Source organism: Eumetopias jubatus, unplaced genomic scaffold, assembly GCF_037043125.1.
Source record: "Eumetopias jubatus isolate StellerSeaLion01/CBP00866 unplaced genomic scaffold, mEumJub1_p1.0 scaffold_16, whole genome shotgun sequence".
NCBI lineage: Eukaryota > Metazoa > Chordata > Mammalia > Carnivora > Otariidae > Eumetopias > Eumetopias jubatus.
Window position 1 is genome coordinate 66,532,285 of NW_028274822.1, and position 22,675 is coordinate 66,554,959.

General features: G+C 47.3%; 1 protein-coding gene across 1 annotated transcript in view; it reads right to left on the reverse strand.

Annotated features, from left to right (window-relative positions):
• Positions 1–6,682: 6,682 nt before the first annotated feature.
• CRKL (CRK like proto-oncogene, adaptor protein) overlaps positions 6,683–22,675 on the reverse strand; it is a 37,385-nt gene continuing 21,392 nt past the window's right edge. Inside the window, exon 3 of the mRNA XM_028094924.2 lies at positions 6,683–10,365. Coding sequence (XP_027950725.1) covers positions 10,231–10,365 — 135 coding nt within the window. The 3' untranslated portion in view covers positions 6,683–10,230. The remainder of the gene's footprint in view (positions 10,366–22,675) is intronic.

Here is a 22,675-nt window from a genome sequence, read left to right on the forward strand (position 1 = left end):
TGAGAGTCACCTGCACCAGGGAGATCCGGCCTTCAGAGGAAGTCCTTTATGACCCACCCTTCCCAGGGGGGCAAACACAACTCCCCCTCATTTTACAGATGCAGAAGTTCAGAAGGCAGAGTCTCACACAGGGGCAGGATCGGGGGCCTGCATGGGTCACACTTATGCGGGTGGATGTGGGGCTCAGACCTTGGAGGGGACATGTGGTTCTGCTCAGACCATCCCTCTGTGGCCACATGTGTGGTTTCCACAGTGTGACTGTTGCCACTGCTACAGGAGAGGCCTCATCACTGGACAGATGGTGTATTGGGCCTGGTGCCCTTGGCCTCCAAAACCCAGCCCCCATTCCACACACTTGCTGACCTTGCAACTCCAGCCCCCTTAGCCAGGAAGACAGTGCCATGGATTTATTCCTTTTCTTTACAACAGCCTGAGGAGGACGTTTCTCTGTGTATCATCTCCATTTTACAGTTGGGGAAACTGAGGTTTAGAGAGGTTAGGGACTCCCCCAGGCTACCAGCTGGTGAGTGGCAGAGCAGAGACTTGAATCCTGGCAGGCTGGCTAGGCTGTGCTTGGCTTACAAGTGGAGGGGTAGCAGTGGGAGGGGAGAGGCCTGCCAGGCTTGGCCAAACCCCATAGTCTCCAGTGCAGAGTTCAAGTCCTGCTCAGGGACCCATTTGTGTCAGTGAACCCCTGTGCCCCAGGTTCCCCAGAAAATGTGGGGGTAACTGCAGTGGCCTCCTGATGAGGTTGCCAGGTCACCATGCAGAACCACAGGAAATAGAAGGTGCTCAGGATGTGGGGTGGGGGCTGCTGAGTGTGGGGTGCCAGAGATGAGATTGGGAAACAGGTCAATGTGGGGGCTGTGCAAAAGCCTTCAGCTCAGGTCATGATCCCAGGGTCTTGGGATTGAGTCCCGCCTGGGGCTCCTTGTTCAGCAGGGAGCCTGTTACTCCCCGTGCTTGTGATCTCTCTCTCTCTCAAACAAATACATAAAAATTTGTTTTTAAAGTTAAAAAAAAGATTTTAAAAATTAAAAAAAGGAGTGCTGCCTCATAGAGGGCCCTCAGATTTGGGGGTGGTGTGTCTGGGGTGTTTGGGCAGTCTGAGGTCCCGATCTTGCCCCAAGGATGATTCTGACAAGGCAATAACATCTGGTCTGGAGAATACCCACCGAGATGATAGTCTTAAAGAGGGAAACTGAGCCCCAGGTTGAGATGTAGTGAGGTGACCTGGGATGGCTGAGAGACCCCTAGACCCAACAGACACTCCAAAGGCATGGAAAGGAGTTGCCAAGGTTTGAGAAGCAGGTGTGTGTGTGTGTGTGTGTGTCTGTGTTTGTGTGTGTCTGTGTGTGTGTGAGAGAGAGAGAGATCGATCCCTGCCCAAGACAGTCTCTGTTCTCCTTTCATCTACCCCCTCCTGTCAGTTTCCCCTGTTCCCCATTCCACCTCAGCCTAGGGCCTGGAAGCCCGGGGCGTGCAGGATGATCCTTTGGAACGTGACACAGCGACCACGCTTAACATTGGGATTGACACTGGCGCCCCCTGGAGGCCATTCTGAGGGCCAGCAGGACCTCTGGGAGTTTTGGGATTCTGAGGGCAGCCACTGAGACAGTAGAGCCCTCTTCCCTGCCAGACTTGAGTGGATTTTCAGATCCAGAGACCTCAGTTTAACTGATTCCCAGGAAATATTGGGGGGCTGATACAGCACAGGCAATGCCAGAGCTGAGGCAGCCTGTGCCCACAGCTTCACAGTGATTCGGTCATATGGAAGCAGAAGTTGGGGGATCCCCAGGTTGGGGAGCCTGGACCAACCTCCGCACCCCAACCTCATTCCTGACTTGCTCTGGCTACTGCAACCCATCCTCCCCCCAGCCCGGTTTGGTCTACACAAACCGTGTCCAAACACCATGTCCTCAGCTCCTTCTCGGTTCTCTGACTCTGGGGAGGCCAGCTTCAGCTCCTACTGACCTCTTCAGCCCCTACCTTGCTGCTAAATTGCTGTCAGCACTGAACTGTTCCCAGGCTGTGGGGTAACCAGTCCTAATTCCAGTCCTCACGGAGGGAGGGAAAGTTCAGAAGGGCTTTCCTAGGAGGTGGCAAGGACTGAAGAGAGACAGGCCCTTAGAAGTTCACCAGGGAGAAGAAGGGCGTCCTTCTGTCCTGTGTGGCAAGTGCTGAGTTCTGAGCAGGGGCATAGATGGCATGGAGGTATGTTACCGGCCCAAAGAGGAGTTGGGTGAGAGATTTTCATCACAGGTGCCTTTAGTAAAAAACCATACCAGCAACTAGGACTGTCATTGGACTGGAATGAGGCAGAGGGACTAGGAGGTCAGAAGACACCTGGAGTGAAGACTGGACCAGAGTAAGCTTGAGGGCTGGAAGGTGGGCCATGTCCCTGCCGCCCTTAGACTTGTGGGTTTTCTATCACCAGAAGATTGGCAACAACCTCCACAACCTCAAAGACAAATGTGCTAGTTTAAGCTCCCTCAGCCACATGAAGGAATATTGTTCAGCCATAAAAGGTGTCTACAGAGCGTTTGTAAAAATGTTATATTTTTCTTATACATCGCGCTGGCGACAGTGTAAATTAAGGTAATTCCTACAGAGGGCAATTTGGCAACACTTTTCAAAATTGCAAATGCCCAGAGCCTTTGATCCAGCGGTTCCACTTGGAGCAGCTCATTTTTAATGCATCTGACCACCTTGAAAAGAACCTCCATGTCCATCACTAGCAGCTTGTTGAATGAGTGGCAGTTCATCCATATCATGGAGTACTATACAGCAGTGAAAAAGAACAAAGCCTCCATATGTGGATTCACAAAAATCTTTAAAACAGAATGGGGAAATAAAGCGAGGTGCAGAACAGTAAGTAATCTATGCTACCTTTGTGTAGAGAAAACATTTAGAAAGGATATTTACAGAGGTATTTCGGTATGCTTGTATGTTACAGAATAACTGTGGAAATATATATAATATATAATAAACTGGAAACAGGGAGATGCTGGAGAGTGGACTGGACAGTGGAAGGATATGTTTCATCTGATGCCCGTCTTTTGAAGGCTGCATCCTATGGATGTTTTTTCTCCAACCCTGATGCCAAAGTGGAATTCCCCAAACTCCTGGAGCTGTTCTGGGGAGCTCAGGTAGGCTGCAAACCACCATTCCCGAAGGGCTGGCACTGGGGCTTGGGTTCCTTTCCTCTGCTCACTGGGTCTGGTGCAGCCCCGGCCCAGGTCTCCCCTCCTCTTGGTGCCCGTCCTCGCCGCAGTTAGTGGACAGACCACTCCCTCCCTCCCTCCTTCCAGGACTTGGCTGTTCGGCAGCTCCTGGCGCCCACTCAGAGAGCCTTCGCCCTTCCCGGAGCCACTTCCTCAGACCCTTAGCCTGCACGGCATGGTTCCGCAGGGCTCTCTCGGGCGGTTGGGTGTGGGCTGTCCTTCCAGCGCCCCGCCTCGGTCACGCCCCCAACCCGCCCCCTCCGCCAGTGCCCGCCCCCATCTCAGCGGGGGCGGGTCTGAGACGCTCCCGCCCCTCCCCTCCCGAGCCGCCAGGGCACAGGTTACTTAGGGCCCAGAGCCCAGGAGCCCTGGGAGCCGTCCGGAAACGGGCAGCGCTGACGGCCACCGGGCCTCACGCCCATCTCCCCGCTCCAGCTCGCCACCCTACCCGACCCTCGCCCCCGGCGCCAGGAAACCCCGGCCAGCGCCCGGACCCCGGAGCCCGCGATCTCGGCAGCGGTCGGGGCCTCGCAGAGCGGGACTCACCCGGCTCACCCGGGAGCCAAGCGCTCTGGACAACGTCCGGGAAGGGGCAAACCGTTTCTGGGACCTGAGGGAGTGGGAGGAGCCTCCAGGGGCTCCAGGGCTCTACGTCCTCCTTCACTCCGCGCAGGGTCCTCCCTCTCTCCATCCCTCCCCGCGTGATTGCCCGCCTGCCCCGGGGACCGACGGCAGCGGCTTGGCGTGGGCAGTGGTGGGGCCGGATGTAAGGGGTCTTGAGGGCGCGGCGGTAGTGGTCCCCAGAACCGGCCAGCGAGGCGGTGGACGGGGGTCTAGGTGACGCGGCTGCGCCTGGGTACGCGCTGCAGCGGGGCCTGGCGCCCAGGATGCCTTCAAGTTCCAGGTGTGTGGCGGCCGCGCCTGCGCACTGCTGGACGGTGCCCGGGGCCCTCCACCCCAGGGTCTTCCCCATAAAAGACGGGCGGGGAGCGCTCACAGAGGCTTTAAATGGTTTAAAGCGTTTAAATGGTTTTAAGTGAAAGTTCTGGAAAACAAGCAGCCTCATCCCAAGTTAGGGCATGGATACCTGCTTAACGTTGTACATTCTTTGCTGTTCCTCTCTGTATATTGCCTTCCTCGTGAACTCCAGGGATCTGCAGCGAGACAGCTGCGGGGTGGGGGGGGACAACACCGATTTTCCTGAAATCCCCTCAGCCAGGCCCCGTTCCCACACGTATTTATGTGTGTATTGAGAGGTCCACATTTCCTTATAGTAAAACCTCTGGCAATGAGTTTCAGGAAGTGACACCAATCCCTTATGCATATAGAACCATGCTGCTAAAATGTTCTCCCTGGCTCCTACTTTCAGGATCCTGCAGAAAGAAAAGTTTGTCTTGAAATACTAAAACCATTAAACCATTCTGGAAGAAACCGTCCCCTAGAGACAGACACCTTTGACGAATACCTTGAAAAGGTTGTATTTTGATCAGCAATACTGGGCTGGGTTCCTCCGTGGCAGGGAAACCCCTGGAAATGGGGCCTAGTGTGGGGGGCTCCTCCCCCACCTTCCCCCCTTTGCTAAGCTAGCCTCGGTGCGGCCAGCAGAGGCCATTGCCCAGATCTTGAAACCTCACTCCACAGCAAAAACCGGGATATTGCTGGGGTCTGCAGGCATTCTCCTCCCTGGCTTGTGTCCTGGGAGGCCCTTTCTCTTGCCTTGTCATGGACCCTCTGCCCCAGCCCCGTCAAGACCTGACCCTGCTATTGCAGTCTACGCACACGCCCTGGTTACCCGGGTGTTGGCAACCTGAGCTGGAGCACAGAGGGGACCCCTATCCTGTCCTGGAAAGCTCGTGGTGCAGATGTGAGCAGCTGTGGAGCCCCGGGCAGGTTCGGGAAGGCTTCCCGACTGCCTGGGGGAGGGTAAGTAAACGTAATCCAGGCTAAGGGGAGCAGCTCAGGGCTGGAGCGTGCCTGGCTTTGTCTTAGCCCGTGATCCCTTGCTGACTTGAGACCTCCAGTGATCTGCCCTTCCTCGATCCCTCTGGTCTCAACACCGAGGGCCCTCCACCTGCGCTGCACAGATTCTGATTTCATGGATCTGGACGCTGGGTTTTTTTTTTTTTTTTTTTTTGAAGTTCTCCCGGGGGTTCTATTATGCAGCCAAGTTTGAGAACTACTTGTGCCAGTGAAACCCCTCACTCCTGCGTCTCCAGTGCTTGGAAGTCCTGGGCCAAGGAGCTGTGGTCTATCTTCTGCCTGTGATAGGAGCGAGGCTTGAGTCCGCCAGGGCGGAGGAAGGTGGGGGAGCAGCCCCCCACACCAGGCCCCATTTCCCGGGGTTTCCCTGCCACGGAGGAACCCAGCCCAGTATCGCTGATCAAAACACCTTTTCAAAGTATTCTTCAAAGGTGTCTGTCTCTAGGGCACGGTTTCTTCCAGAATGGTTTAACGGTTTTAGTATTTTTTTTAAGATTTTATTTATTTGACAGAGAGAGACACAGCAAGAGAGGGAACACAAGCAGGGGGAGCGGGAGAGGGAGAAGCAGACTTCCTGCAGAGCAGGGAGCCCGATGCGGGGCTCAATCCCAGGACTCTGGGATCATGACCGGAGCCAAAGGCAGACGCTTAACAACTGAGCCACCCAGGCGCCCCTAACGGTTTTAGTTATTTCAAGACAAACTTTTCTTTCAAATTCTTTAGGATCCTCAAAGTAGGAGCCAGGGAGTACATTTTAGCAGCATGGTTCTATATACATCGGGATTGGTGTCACTTCCTGAAACTCATTGCCAGAGTAATTACTACAAGGAAATGTGGACCTCTCAATACACATAAATACGTGTGGGAATGGGGTCTGGTTGAGGGGATTTCAGGAAAATCGGTGTTGTTCCCCCCACGCCCCAGCTGTCTAGCTGCAGATCCCTGGAGTTCAGGAGGAAGGCAACATACAGAGAGGAACAGCCAAGAATGTACAAGGCAGGTATCATGCCCTAACTTGGGATGCGAATGCTTGTTTTCCAGAACTTTCACTTGAAACCATTTCAACCCTGGGGAGCTTGTGCTAGACAAGTATTTAACAGAAGCCTTCAGAAACAGGTGCCTAGAAGGGAAAACATCTAGGTTTTCCTTGGTGGTGTAAAGCGTGAGAACTACTGCTTCATCTTCGGAAGGCCAAGACCGAGCACCAGCCCCCCACAGCACCCACTGTGCTCACACACTGGGAACTAGCTGCTTCTCTTCTGTAGGGGGGCCCCGGGTGCGGAGAAGGGCCAGTACACCCACACAAGACCTATTTTGTGGAGGGCAATGACAGGGCTGGGCTGCAAGACGCAGCATCCCAGGGGGAGCACCAGTCGTTTCTGCATTTCAGAGGCGTTCGCCAGGTGCTTAACTGCTTGGGAGGCTGACGTGGGCTGAGGAGCCTGCAGGCAGCACTGAGGAGACACTGAAACACCAAAGCCGCCGCTGCCACCACCGGCTGATGCAAGTTTTATTGAGACAATGTACAAACAGGCCATGGAAACAAGGGTTCTGATGCCGGGACCAGTAGCGTAAAATGAATACAAAAATAAAAAGGCACTAATCTGTTAAGAAAAGACACTCAATGTTCTAAGAATATAAGTCATTTAATACTGTTAATTTTATAGCACAAAATAAAACAAGCTATGATCCCCAAAAATAATTTTAAAAGCTTACACAGAAAATATTATTGCCTGAAGTTTATGATTTTTAAGTTACAGGTCAAAAGTTTTGTGTTGTTGTCATTTTAAAACACACAGTGAAGACCGTCTAGAAGCAAGGCCACTGTTCCTCCTGCAGAGACAACGACCCTGTCTCAGGGAACTGTCCTTCTACTCCTTTAGAATATACAACCAGCTCAGTTTCCACACGGATAGCAGTTAACCAGGGACGCAGGTCTCTGGTCCCAGGGGGTGGAGTTTGAGGCAGAGCTCAGTGGTGTCCACAGAAAGCATTAGTCTTAGGTACTGTGTTAAAACAATCAAAAAGTCACTCATTTTAAGAGGTTAATGAACATAATATTAAAGGATTAAATTATAAACACCTGGCACAAAAACACATCATCCCTTTTCAAAAATAAAATGGTCATATTCCTCTGAGCAAACATTACAAGAGCAGTGGCCGTCTGCCTTGGCCTGTCTTGTGTGTAAACAGCTGTAAAAGAAAGTTAGCACGGAGCCAGCGATCCTTGAGCTCCAAGGAGGGAGCAGCTGTCTTTCCCCCCTTTCCGTTTTCCATCCATGAGCACAGGTGTCTTGTCTGGGTGACCAAAGTTGTCAAATGGCAGCTCGTCGACGCGTGCTCCTCTTTCACCGTGCCATCAGATGGTACCACGCCACAAAGAAATGACAAGGACGACTCCTGTGTTGGAGGTCCTTCTCAGGATAAATAAGTTTTGAGTCAAACTGTCAATGCCCTTTAGTTCATAATTTGTTCAGTTCCCAAGCGAGTTAATTTAACATCCAAATATTTTCTTAAGTGACACACAGTAGAGCAGAGCAAGGAGCAATAATGAACAATCCTAAAAGGAGACCAACCAAGGAGGGAAGGCAGCTCCTCTGGAAGATTCGCATTGCTTTCTGAAACAGGAAGTCTTCCCCAATCACTAGGAAACCCAGGCACAAAGCTGAGGCGAGGGTGCTGTTTTTGTATATTTAGTGTGATGAAAAGAATCTCCCTGCCTGATGAAAAAACTAATAAGGTCCTAAGTCAAATAGGTACTACTTTTGGCACATATATCTCGAGAGTTCAGAACTCAAGGCTCACCTTATTTTGGGCTCCCAATCTCCTGGGCAGCCCTGGAGACATGCACATGGGCTGAAGTGACAAGCAGACTTATTATGAAGCCAAAGTAGGTTTGTGGGGTGCTCTGATTCTGAAGTGCTCCACATGAGGTGGGTCTTGCTACAGGTCAGCAGACATGGATGGCTGAAGGGAAATCTTGCTTTCCAAAATGACCATACACTTCTTGTACTCCGAACCAACTATTGTCACCAAGAGGTGCCAAGCCCCTCAGCTAAACTTGGTTTAAAAAAGCCTCAAGGTTTGTGCCCTCTTTGAACAAGGCACATATTCCACCTTCTGCTGGCCAACCCCCTCAGTACCGGGTCACCGGCTGCAAGGCGAGTGTTGTGTCCAGGCAGACCACGGGAATGCTGCCATGCACGTGCCACTTGCTGTGGGAGCTGGGCTGGGCCTGAACTCAGAATAAGAGGCAACACAATGGAGAGGCACCTTCAGAGCAAGAGGTGGCCACAGTGCTCATTGATTAGGGAGAGCAGACTGCATTTTTTCCAGGAAAACCACAGACAGGCAGCCACAGTGATATTTTTTCCAACTGATCATTATCTTTGTCACAGCAACATTTTCAAGATTCTTTAATATGGTAGTTACCTGCCTAATGGAATACTGATTTAAAGAGAGACTGAAAAAAAATGGTTGCTTTGCTGGTTCTGTCACCAGTGTATATATACGTATGTGTATGTATCTTGCTCTACCTCAAAATCCAAGACCCTTGGGAGACAGGGCTGTGGCTAAAGCAGCCACTCAGCAAATGATGCAATCAGTATTAGGTGGCTGCTACATTTCTAGGTCTGCTGTATTCATTCTGAATGGAGGCCTGTCTTCACCAGTTTCCAGAAGGGAGAGCAGACTGAACTGCATAAAGGTTCCAGAATCCTAGACTGCTATGTGCACCAGATGAGGGATCAGCCACACCTCTGTACCAAGCTAGCTTGTATGAACAGCCCTCTTTTAGCTAATAAGGAAATGTTAACATCAAATTGCTAAATAGTTAACGGTTCTCCCTAGTCACTAAAATCTTAGACATCAAATGCATGAACCAATTTCCAGAGCTTGCATTTTCTTTGCCTGGGAGCGTCACAGACACGGAGCCTGGGGAACCAGTATGAACAGCACCATCTTTCTCTGGCAGACCGTGAGCTTGGGCTGCGGCAGCGAGGAGTGGGCCTCAGTGAGTAGGATTTAAAGATTCATTAATGAATTCAATAATTCTATGAACTTCACTTTTTAAAGAAATTTAATTCCTATACCTTAAAGGGGTATATTCACTGAAACACTGGACAGAAAACTGGCCAAGTGCTTCCCCCCATTGCTCCTGTCATCACTGGCAAACAAGGTAAGCAAAGCCTTCCCCAAATCACCCCCCACTCTGATGCTTTTTGGGGACAACGTAATCCAAGAGGCCATGCACACAAGCTTGGCACATATGACTGATTATTTTGTGGGCTGTCTGCTATATGGCAAAACAGGTATAACTGGAAACCAAGACAATAAAAGCCTCTGCTTCAGGGTTGTTGATGTTGTGTTTTTTTTTCCTTTTTCATATTTCTTTAGTTACAGCAGCTTCAGTTTGGAAGCTCAGAGGCATGTGTCATTCCTTACAATTATCACAAAAATCCAACCTGCTACTTAAAAACCTGTTCAGAACACACAAGTCTAATTAAGTCTTCCAAAACCAAACCAAAAAGGAAAAAAGAAGAGCCAGATTTGGGGAGTTTAGGACAGAATTCCCTCCTCTTTAAGGTTCATTTGCTCTGTTCTTCAGGAAGAACAAAACGGCGATTGAGCCACTGCTTTATGGAACAGCAACGTGCAACGTCTCACCATGGCCTCAAGCTCCATCTGATGAACATGACAGAATCAGTCACAAGTACAAACAGGGCAGTGATGAGAAGACAGACCCTTTCCTTGTCAACTTCTCTCCACTTGTGTGCTTCCACCAGTATTTCCAGTTTATGATCCAAAAGAACTCTATAAACTCTGCTACTCTTTGACAATACGACTATGATACAAATGCCCAGGCAGCCGCTGTGTGCATTCCAAATGTGTATGAGAGACCGCCACTCTGCAGAAAGCTGACCATCGGCAATGCAGTGTAACCTGCCTATGAGAGAGAATGCTTTCCCACTTCAAAGGAGACTATGACAGGCAGAACAAGGAAGCAGCAGGAAACAGGCAACAGCAATCACTCATTTTCATCAGGGTTTTGAGGGTCAATGATTTTGACATGCGTAAAGGGGAAAAGCCCTTTGCGCCCATTCACTTCGCCTTCCCACTGGCCATTTATATTCATCCTTGTGACTTTCACAATGTCACCAACCTGTAAGGATGGAGAAAGAAGACAAAGTCAGCATTTCCTCTGCAAATTAAAAAAAAAAAAAAAAAAAAGGTTTACTTTAGGCCATACACACGGTTCTATCCAAAGGAATCTATAGATTTTTTTAAAGAATTTATTTTTTTTCCATGCTTAAACCTAAAATCAAGCAGTGCCAAAGACACAAGGTGCTACCAGTAAGCCAGGTGTCATCCTCAGCTGGTGAGAATGTTTAGCTTCTGAGAACAAAAGCAGCCTTTTTTTTCTCCCCATATTGATTACTAACTCCAACAGGATAGAAATGAACACTTAACTCTCTGAGAATGGTTAAAGTGAAATCACATAAAAAAGTGTATTAAAAAAAACATCTAGGGGCGCCTGGGTGGCTCAGTCGGTTAAGCGTCTTCCTTCAGCTAGGGTCATGATCCCTGAGTCCCAGGATTGAGTCCTGCATAGGGATCCCTGCTCAGTGGGGAGTCTGTTTCTCCCTCTGCCCCTTACCCCTCTCATGTGCTCTCTCTCTCATTCTCGCTCTCTCAAATAAATAAAATCTTTAAAAAAAATTAAAAAAAAAATCTATCTCCACCCCAATTTACATGGGGTGGAACTGCTGTCACCAAGACCTCACTCACCACACCACCTCTCCCTCCCAGCAGCAATAATGTCTCCCTGAGTTGTCCACTCCCTGGCCCCTCTGTGGGGCCTCACAGGCACTCTGAGCATTTTTTTTTTTTTAAGATTTTATTTATTTATTTGATAGAGAGAGCAAGAGAGTACAAGCAGGGGGAACAGTAGAGGGAGAGGGAGAAGCAGGCTCCCTGCTTCGGAGGCGGGGCTCGATCCCAGGACCCTGGGATCATGACCGGAGCCGAAGGCAGACGCTTAACCATCTTAGCCACCCAGGCGCCCCTCTGAGCATCTTTTTAGGACAACTTTAAAATGCAGGGTGGGAGGAATCCTAGCTATTGTCAGAGGACAGGCACCAGTTAGGGGCTGCTCTACTCATCAAGGGGAAGGCAGGAATTTTGTTTTGCAAGTGTTTTTCAAATTGTTCTGCAGATCCACAGAGCTCTAGAGAGGTGTTTTAAGGGCCCAACAAATGTCTGATTGGGATTTCAACTTTTTAAGCCTGTATTTTATAACTACACTGGAATGCTGCCCTGCTAGCTGCTTCTCATGCAGATCTTCCTTGGGATGAAGCTGCTGTGCCATGTGTCTGACACCCCAGATGACAAGGTGAAGGCTAAAAGAGACCTATCACTACTTGGAACAAAACACATTCAGAAAGAAGCTGGATGCTGAGGTGGATATCAGACTGCATCTGTCATTCATGTTATTTCCAATTTTTTCCTTCCCATTCTAACAGTCAACTGTCCCAACTGCCTTTTTAGCTAATTCTTATAAATCTCAACTTAAATAGGGGGGTCTTCTTTCTGTTAAAGCTACTGGTCCTTGGGGCTCCTGGGTGGCTCAGTCAGTTAAGCGGCTGCCTTTGGCTCAGGTCATGATCCCAGGGTCCTGGGATCCAGCCCCGCATCGGGCTCCCTGCTCTGCGGGAAGCCTGCTTCTCCCTCTCTCACTCCCCCTGCTTGTGCTCCCTCTCTCGCTGTGTGTCTCTGTCAAATAAATAAATAAATAAATAAAATCTTTAAAAAAAAAAAAAAGGTAACGACTGAGCATTCTATTTTTCAGATTTGCATTAAAATTTAAGTTATAAAAAAATTAATTTGTAAAATACTCAGTGGAAAAAAATTACAACTGAAAACACGTTTTCTCTGGTTTTGCCTTAAAAGGAAAGTAACAATTTGAGGGACAGAGTAAACGGATTTAATAATAATTTTATGATTAATGCTTGGAGTTCCGAGTATTGCTCTTTCTCCAAGTCATAATATTTTAATTTACAGATAGAAAGAGAATGTCTTTTTTATTCATACCTGGGAAATTCATACAAATATTGGTAATTATGAAAAATTTCGTGTTTTATAAAGTGGACCAAGGAGTTAGTTTTATTATTTATTTTCAGGGAGAGACAGAGAGGGAGAACATGCATGGGAGTGGTGGGGCAGAGGGAGAGGGAGAATCTTAAGCAGGCTCCACACTCCACACACAGTGCAGAGCCTAATACAGGGCTCTATCTCACAACCCTGAGATCACGACCTGAGTCAAAATGGAAAAATCGAAATCAAGAGTCAGTCACTTAACTGACTGAGCCACCCTGGCGCCCCCCAAGGAGTTGAGTTTTATAATTTACATATTCTTCTCCTACCATACAGAAGTCACAAAACAGGAAAACCCTAATTATGATATTTGTTACTGATAATGAAAATTTTCGGATCTGTGTATAAGGGAAGTTCTAATGTGAGTGAGAACCTTGAGTTACAGTAGACTTTGTAGAAATCATGTAGCTGGAAGCTGAAGTCGATGGAAACCTGGAAAAATGGTTTACGTCTAATCTTATTCCATTAAAAAAATAACATTTAAGCACAAACATAAGATACAATAATGAGAGTAAACACGCAAATTAAAATCGGGTCTAGGTAAGAAGAGAAAAACCTGCAGGCAGGAGCTACTAGGAGGCTACAAATCTAGACACCTGTAGACGGATCACATTCCTCAATTTCCCCACACTCTTCACTGTACCTGCTCTAGACCCTTGGCCTCTGAGCCTTTCAGTGCAGGAACCTGCTGTCTCATGTCTGGAGCACAAAGAGGCCAACGAGATGAGGAGCTTCACTGTCTGGCCTTTCTCTCCAATGTAAAACATTCTTTCTTTATCTCCCTTTCACCTAAGAAACAGATTGCCTCTGTCTTTATTTTTGTTTTTATTTATTTTTAAATTTTTATTTATTTGACAGAGAGAGAGAGAGAACAAGCAGGGGGAGCAGCAGAAGGAGAGGGAGAAGCAGACTCCCCGCTAAGCAGGGAGCCCGACGCAGGACTCGATCCCAGGACCCTGGGATCATGACCTGAGCCGAAGGCAGATGCTTAACCAACTGAGCCACCCAGGTGCCCGTTTTTATTTTTAAAATAATGAAATGGGGGGCACCTGAGTGGCTCAATCAGTTGGGTGTCGGACTCTTCGTTTCAGTTCAGGTCATGATCTCATGGGTCATGGGATGGAGCCCCGCATCTGGCTCCCCTCAGTCTGGCTTGAGGATTCTTGGCCTCTGCCATTCGCTGCACTCACACGCACTCATTCTCCTCTCTCTCTAAAAATAAATGTATCTTTTTAAGATTTTTATTTATTTATTTGACTGAGAGAGAGAGACAATGAGAGAGGGAACACAAGCAGGGGAAGTGGGAGAGGGAGAAGCAGACCTCCCGCTGAGCAGGGAGCCCGATGTGGGGCTCGATCCCAGGACCCTGGGATCATGACCCGAGCCGAAGGCAGATTCTGAATGACTGAGCCACCCTGGTGCCCCTAAATCTTTAAATAATGAAATAGGAAATAAAAGTCATGGGTAGAAAACTTTTTTTTTTAAGATTTTATTTATTTATTCATGAAAGACAGAGAGAGAGAGAGAGAGAGAGAGAGGGAGAAGCAGGCTCCCAAGGAGCAGGGAGCCTGACGCAGGACTCGATCCCAGGACCCTGGGATCATGACCTGAGCCCAAGGCAGACGCTTAACCATCTGAGCCACCCAGGCGCCCGGGTAGAAAACTCTTGATATCATTCTAAATTAACTTCTAGTTATTGCTAATAATCACAAAGAAAATACAATTAACGTATTAAAATAAACATATAACAAGACAAGGACAAGAAAGAGGATGTGTGGGTATATATTTGGAGAGAGGATTCTGTGACGAAAGGGAAGGGGAACCAGGTGAGCAAACACCCAGGTGGACTCTGCTATAGAAAGGGACGATGGGGGGCGCCTGGGTGGCTCAGGTCATGATCCTAGGGTCCTGGGATTGAGCCCCGCATCGGGCTCCCTGCTCTGCAGGAAGCCTGCTTCTCCCTCTTCTACTCCCCCTGCTTGTGTTCCCTCTCTCGCTGTGTCTCTGTCAAATAAATAAATAAAATCTTAAAAAAAAAGAAAAAGAAAAAGAAAGGGACGATGGCCTTCGGGCATCTGGGCAGTCTGTAGGTAGTAGGCTGGCACTAAGAGCAAGATTAAACTGCCAAGATGTTAGAAGAAAAAAAGGCTAAGGCAAGAATGAGCTGAAATTGAAAAGAGACAAAGCTACAGTTTGGGGCTGATGAGTATTGTTGACAGATACTGGGCCCTGCAACTTAAGTTTTTGTTTGATCCACTCATTTGATGTCCTACAAAAAATACTTTGGAATTCTGTCATTTTATCTATGCTTTCTCCATCTTCCACTGGACTCCAGATGCCCAGAGAGCATATATTTTGCCTGAAGTCTGTAATCTTAGCCTGCCCTGGCTGATGTTTGATAAATGTGAAAGAAAACAAAGTCTCACTTTCCTGAAAACCTGGCCTGGAGCAGCCCTCTCCCACATCTTGGGTGAGCGCATCCCTCCAGCCTGGTGGCAAGGAATATGCTCTGACCCCCTGCTAATGCCCCCCTCCCTGGTTTCCCCAGCCTCTTACTACCTGGCTCTACCAGTGTAGCCATCCTGCCCTGATCTGCCTTCTGTCATCTAATGTCACTCCAGCAAAATCAGCCCAATTCCCAATCACCCTGCTCTCCCACATCCAGACCCTACCTACCCGACTCTGGCTATCGCTCCCACCATTTCAGTAGGGAACACCTGATGGTCCAAAGTCAACAGCGCAAGTCCAGTTCTCTCCCTCCGATCCTCTATGGCACCTGAAGGAGGAGATTTCACCCATCCTTCTCACTCCCTGCTGCTCAGCTCTTCTTTTTTGTGGTATTCTATAAAGTAACACTACTACTAGGTGGGTACTTCCCATTTGACATTTGTGGAAAGCAAGGCTCTGTGAAGTCAGGTGCCTTGTTCTCCAGGATTCTGGCAGACTTGCCCAGGGAGGCTCCATTCTCTGCTCTTCCATGTCACCTCCTCGTACCTCCTCCAACCCACACCACATGGCACTCTCTGAAGGAGGACATTTGTTTTGCTTATTTTGCACTCCATGTCACAGGTCTCTTGTGAACTACTCTCTGGAGAAGTCTGCAAAATCAAGGTTAAAGAGAGAGGAGAAAACTCTAAGTTGATGTCCCCCATCTGCTGAGGATAGATGGCCAAGCAGAGGAGCAAGGTGTTAGAGGACAGAAGTGACAGGCACATGGGTCTAAGGACAGAAGACAGACCTTTAAAAAAGACAAACAACTGGGTCACTGCTCTGCCTTTTAAACCTCCCAACACCTATTCTCTGCATAAGAAGCAACATCCAAACTCCAATCTTCGAGGCTCTGCCTCATCTGAGTCCTGATTCCTCCCATCTCCAACCTCGATTCACACCTCTCTGCTCCTCCCCTCCAATCTACACTGGCTTCCTTTTAGTTTCTCAAACTTGCCGAGCTCTTTCCCAGATATGGACTTATGACAGACGCAAGGACATGATGTAAATGCAATTCTACAACTGCACAGCTTAAAATGCTGTTGCCCAGAATCGTCAAGCTGGTCCTAAGCAACCCTGGACCTCTGCTCTTCTTTCACAGTTGAAGACATGTATGTAGTCAACCCCCTGATCAAAATCAAAAAAATCCTAAGGACAACCCAAGCTGCCTTAAAACCACCTTATACAGCTGCACATGCAGACAATGAGAGCAAGAAGGATCTCCAGGCAGCAGCCACTACAGATGGAGCATTTATTCTACTCAGAGCACTGGGCTAGGTTCTATACTGTGTATTCAGGATATATAAAGATACAACTTGAATATAAGAACAACCTAAAACTAAGGTCTAAAATCTACAACAAAAGGGCGTAAGCAATCTCTTGTATGCTTAAAACAGGTATAAAGTGGCACTGTGGTGACTCGTGCTATGAACTTTGGTGTGGGGCGGAACTAGACTGATGCCCTATGTGACCATAGCAAACTGCTCAAGCTGTCCAAGTCTCAATTTCCTTCTGACTTTGAAAGGTTCTTATAGGGATGCCTGGGTGGCTTAGTCGGTTAAGCGTCTGCCTTCGGCTCATGTCATGATCCCAAGGGTCCTGGGATCGAGTCCCATATCAGGCTCCTTGCTCAGCAGGGAACCCGCTTTTCCCTCTGCCTGCCGCTCTTCCTGTTTGTGCGCCCTGTCTCTCTGACAAATAAATAAATAAAAACTTAAAAAAGAAAAAAGGTTCTTGTAGTAACTAAAGGAAGTACTACATGGGAATTGTTAACCAGGACATCCAGCTAAGTAAGTGGTAGCGGTTATCAGAGTGGGGATTCCTGAATAGAACCCAACCCCCACACCCATGTTCATGCTCATGCTCCCAGCTGGTCACTGCCTTCTGGAAGAATGCTGGGAAGAAATGGAATCAGCATGGAGAAGCACTGTATCAAAGTGGGTTTCAACCTTGTTCGTAACAACATGGGTCCTCTCAAAACTGATGGGATGGGAAGGATGCCTTACATTAGAATGAGAGAAGAAAAGGGGCAGGCCTAAAAAGTAGGGTCTAATAAATTACTGTGATGGATACCAAGCAGCTGAGGAAGACAATGGGAAGATGGAGAAGATGAGCCAAGTACTGAAAACTGACAAGGACATTCAAACTTTGTGCCTTCTAATTAACCTGTGATTCTGACAGTCTTTAAAGGATCCTTTCCACACCATTCTACATCATCAATTTAGTAAGATTTACTGCATATCTATTGCAGCTCAGTTCCCATCCTCAAGGAACCTCTTGTCTTCACTGTGGGATAGACAATAAATAATCTACTGTCCAGATGTGGCAGATGCTCAATGAATGTTTGTTAGAGAATAAACAGTATAAAAAGCAGCAAGTGGAAGAAAAACAGTACTGAGAGTCCATGCTGCAGAGCACAGGAGCAGAGAGCTATTGCTCTGACCCAGGGAACCTTGACTAGTAGAGATAAGTCAAGGTTCAGGCTAGGAAGAGAGAATGGATGAGAGACATCTGATGGCCACCTGACCATTAATGCCTCATTCTGGCCTTGCAGGAGCTCTCACATGTCAAAACATAGCATGTCATTCCTCATGCTATTGCTAGCTCAGTCCAAGGCCCTTCCCATGGGGAACAAGCCCTAGAACACCAACACAGAAAAGATGCCCTGGCTCTGTTATGCTGCCAGCTGCCCACAATTACAGGCCTGGCTGTGGACCAGCTTCTTCACGGCTCCACTAAAGAATGCTCGGACTCAGATCCTAAAATGCCATCCTGCTGCTCCTCTCATCACACCCGATTCTGCTACAATGCCCTTCCTTTGGCTTCACGGTAGAACTGAGCCCAAAGAACCACTCACTTCAGAGAGCAGATTGACCTCAAAGTTGGTGGATATCAACTCAGTTCAAGGAGCACTCTAAGCCTGGAAGATGTGGCTGATCCTATCAACAGATCAAGAGGAGACACATACCTTACTGCATGTCACCCCATGACAATCCTTATCATTAGAAGAACTGCCACACTATTATCTTTGTGCCTGGCTGCACTCAGCACTTGGGAAGTGTACACATCAACTCTAAAATTAAGCACACATCGGTAGGACACTAGTCAGTCCCATTCTTTGTGTCTAGTGAGAACCATGCAAGAAGGCAAGAGGGCACTTCCTGATGCTAGCGATGGTTTCCTATAGCTCTACTTGTCCAGAGCATAAAGAAGGGCTCTGGCAATAATTCTACTGCCTGACTTCTGGCACCTGATTCCAAGAGCAGTCAAAGCCCTGGAGGGCCCAAGCACTGGCTGCCACAGCAGTTCTCTGCTTCCCCAGTCAGTCTCCTTTCCCCATTCGGATGTTTTCAGATTGTACTCTCTGGTTATATAAAAATAAAATGAGGGGGCGCCTGGGTGGCTCAGTTGTTAAGCGTCTGCCTTTGGCTCAGGTCATGATCCCAGGGTCCTGGGATCGAGCCCCACATCGGGCTCCCTGCTCCGCGGGAAGCCTGCTTCTCCCTCTCCCATTCCCCCTGCTTGTGATCCCTCTCTCGCTGCGTCTATGTCAAATAAATAAAATCTTTAAATTAAATAAAATAAAATCAGGAGTACAATGGGTTACAATGGAATCAGAGGTTCTAACTTGGGTGACATGAATGTGTCTCAGAAATCAAAGAACAGGGGTGCCTGGGTGGCTCAGTCATTAAGCATCTGCTTTCGGCTCAGGTCATGATCCCAGGGTCCTGGGATCGAGCCCCGCATCGGGCTCCCTGCTCGGCGGGAAGCCTGCTTCTCTCTTTCTCCCACTCCCCCTGCTTGTGTTCCCTCTCTTGCTGTCTCTGTCAAATAAGTAAAATCTTAAAAAAAAAAAAAAAGAAAAGAAATCAAAGAACATCCCAAAAGTATACACAGAATTGTATGTAAGTGCATTGTATGTTTAAGTGTAATGTATGTTGTTTTCCTGGAGAAAGCTTTCATCAGATTCTAAAAGGGGGTCCATAACCCAAAAAAGGTATAAACACAACAAAAACCCACGTCCTGCAACCACCAGGCAGTTTTAACTCTGTGGTTTGTGGCTTTCATTCATTTACTTGTTCTACAAATAGTGATTATTTCCGTGGCAGGCCCCGTAAGGATACAACAGAGAACAAAGCGGACAACAGCCCTGCCCCAGCTGCCTGGGGTTGTCACCTGTTTTAACACCTGCCCTTGTGCTCTCCATGCACCAGTACCTGAATCAAAGCTCCCAGAGCTTAAGAGGCTTTTAAGGGCTACAACCCTCCTTGTCCGTGTGCCCTGAGTAGCAGTCAAGCAGTCTCATGGCACTTTCCCCCACAACCAATGCTACTTCCTGGTTTTTAATACTGAACACTTGTTCTGTTCCTTGAAATTTACATTATCCTTCAGGGCAGCAACTCGATTTAATTAAGAGGGCTGCTTACCAGTTAACACTTCTTATGAAAACAGGGATTTTATTTTAAGATGGGCCAGGGATTAAAAGTATTACAGGCCAGTATGCTGTGATGCAAGAGAAATGTGGGCTATGGGAAGGAAGAAGTAAAACTTATCTCCATCTGCAGATGACGGGATCCTATATATAGAAAATTCCAAAGATTCCACAAGAAAGCTACTAGAGCTAATAAAATTCAGCAAAGTTACAGGGTACAAGATCAACACACAAGTACCAGTTGTGTTTCTATAAACCAGTTAATGAAGAATTAAGAACGCAATTCCATTTTGGGGCACCTGGCGGCTCAGTTGGTGGAACATGTAACTCTTGTTGATCTTGGAGCTGTGGGTTTAAGCACCATTACTTAAAAAAAAAAAAAACTTAAAAAAACAAAAACACAGGAGCACCTGGGTGGCTCAGTTGTTAAGCATCTGCCTTCAGCTCAGGTCATGATCCCAGGGTCCTGGGATCGAGCCCCACATCAGGCTCCCTGGCTCAGCAGGGATCCTGCTTCTCCCTCCTCTGCCTGCAGCTCCCCCTGCTTGTGCTCTCGTTCTCTGACAAATAAATTTAAAAATCTTAAAAAAACAAACAAACCCAAAACACAATTCCATTTACAGTGGCATCTAAAAGAATAAAATAGGGCGCCTGGGTGGCTCAGTTGTTGAGTGTCTGCCTTCGGCTCAGGTCATGATCCCAGGGTCCTGGGATGAGCCCCGCATCAGGCTCCTTGCTCGGTAGGAGGCCTGCTTCTCCCTCTCCCACTCCCCCTGCTTGTGTTCCCTCTCTCGCTGTGTCTCTTTCTCTGTCAAATAAATAAATAAAATCTTAAAAAAAAGAATAAAATAACTGGGAATAAGTTAATAGTGTGTTTTACCAAAGTAAAACTTGTACATTGAATGCTCTAATATGTTGCTGAAAAAAAATTAAAGACTTAAGTAAATGGCAAGACATCTTGTGTTCATAGATAGGAAGCCTTAGTATTATCAAGATGTCAACACTAACCACAGATCTACAAATTCAATACAATCCCTATTAAAATTCAAACATTTTTTGCAGAACTGGAAAAGCTGATCTTCAAATTCACATGGAATTGCAAGACACCCTGAATAGCTACAACAATCTTGCAAAAGAATAACAAAGCGTAAGACTCATACTTCCTGACTTCACAACTACTACACAAAGCTATAGTAATCAAAACAATGTGGTACTGGCATACAGACACACATACAGACCAACGGAATAGAACTGAGAGTTCAGAAATAAACACATTTATGACCAATGATTTTTTTTTAAAGATTTATTTATGAGAGAGAGAGAGAGCACATGAGAGTGTGGGGGGGATGGGCAGAGGGAGAGAGAATCAAGCTGACTCCCCGCTGAGTGTGGAGCCTGACATGGGGCTCACCCCTGAGATCACAACCTGAACCAAAACCAAGAGTTGGACGTTCAATCAACTGAGCCACCCAGGCGCCCCTAGGACCAAATGATTTTTTTTTTTAGACAGAGAGAGGGAATGTAGAAGCAGGCAGAGGGAGAGGGAGAAGCAGGCTCCCCACCGAGCAGGGAGCCCGAAGCCGGGCTCGATCCCAGGACCCTGGGATCATGACCTGAGCCGAAGGCAGACGCCCAACCATCTGAGCCACCCAGGCACCCCCAGACCAAATGATTTTTTTTTTTAAGATTTTATTTATTTATTTGAAAGAGAGAGAGAGAGAAACAGTATGAGAGGGGAGAAGGTCAGAGGGAGAAGCAGGCTCCCCGCCGAGCCAGGAGCCCGATGTGGGACTCGATCCCAGGACTCCAGGATCATGACCTGAGCTGAAGGCAGTCGCTCAACCAACTGAGCCACCCAGGCGCCCAAGACCAAATGATTTTTGACAAGAGTGCCAAGTTCATTCAAATGAGGAAAGTGGTGCTGGTACAATTGGATTTCTACATGCAAAAGGAAGGATCTGGACTGCTACATCAAACCATATACAAAAATTAACTCACAATGGAGAAACAAATTACATATAAGAGCTACACCCATAAAACTCTTAGAAGAAAACACTGGGGTAAATCTTTGTGACCTTGAATTTGGTAATGGATTCTTAGATATGACATTAAAAGCATGAGTAGCAAAAGAAAAATAAGGTAAGTTGCATTTCATCAAAATTAAGAATGTGCATCAGGGCACCTGGGTGGCTCAGTTGGTTAAGCGTCTGCCTTCAGCTCAAGTACTGATCCCAGGGTCCTGGGATGGAGTCCCGCATCGGGCTCCCTGCTCAGTGGGGAGTCTGCTTCTCCCTCTCCCACTCCCCCTGCTTGTGTTCCCTCTCTCGCTCTCTGTCAAATAAATAAATAAAATCTTAAAAAGAAAAAAATGCATCAAAGCACACTATCAAGAAAATGAAAAGAAAACCTACAGAAGGGAAAAAGAACATTTAGAAATCATATATCTGATAAGAATTTAATAATCCAGAATAGATTAACTCCTAAAGCTCAACAACAATAAAAAACAATCCAATTAAAACACAGGCAAAGGACTTGAGCATTTTCCCAAAGCAGATATAAAAAATGGCCAAGAAGCACATGAAAAGATGTTCAACTTTATTAGTAATTATAGAATGCAAATCGAAATTTTAAAAATGGAAAAACAGTAAGTGTTGGTGAGGACATGGAGAACTGGAACCCTTGTACACTGCTGTAAAATGGTGCAGCCACTGTGGAAAACTATGGTGGTTCCTCAAAAAGTTCAATATGGTTACCATTATGACCCAACAACTCCACTGTTAGGTATATACCCCAAAGAACTGAAAACAGGTATTCAAACAAAATTTGTACATGAATGCTCGTAACACTATTCTCAATAGCCAAAAGGTGAAAATAACTCTGATGTCTATCACCTAAAGAATGTATAGGGCGCCTGGGTGGTTTAGTCGTTCAGCATCTGCCTTCCGCTCAGGTCACGGTCCCAGGGTCCTGGGCTTGAGCCCCGCATCGGGCTCCGTGCTCCGCGGGAACCCTGCTTCTCCCACCCCCCCAACTTGTGTTCCCTCTCTCGCTGTGTCTCTCTCTGTCAAATAAAATCTTTAAAATAAAGAAAGAAAGAAAGAATGTATAAATAAAATGTGATATATCAATACAATGGAATATTTGGCCATAAAAAGAATGAAGATACAGGCTACCACATGGATGAACCTTGAAACATTACACTAAGTGAAATAAGCCAGACCCAAAGGACAAATATTGTAGGATTCCATTTATATGAGATATCTAGAATAGGCAAATTCATATATATGGAAAGGTGGTTAGAGCTTACCAGGACCTCAGGAGAGGGGAATGAGGAGTTACTGCTTAATGGTTACAGAGTTTCTGTTTGGGGTGATGCAAAAGTTTTGGAAATAAATAGTGG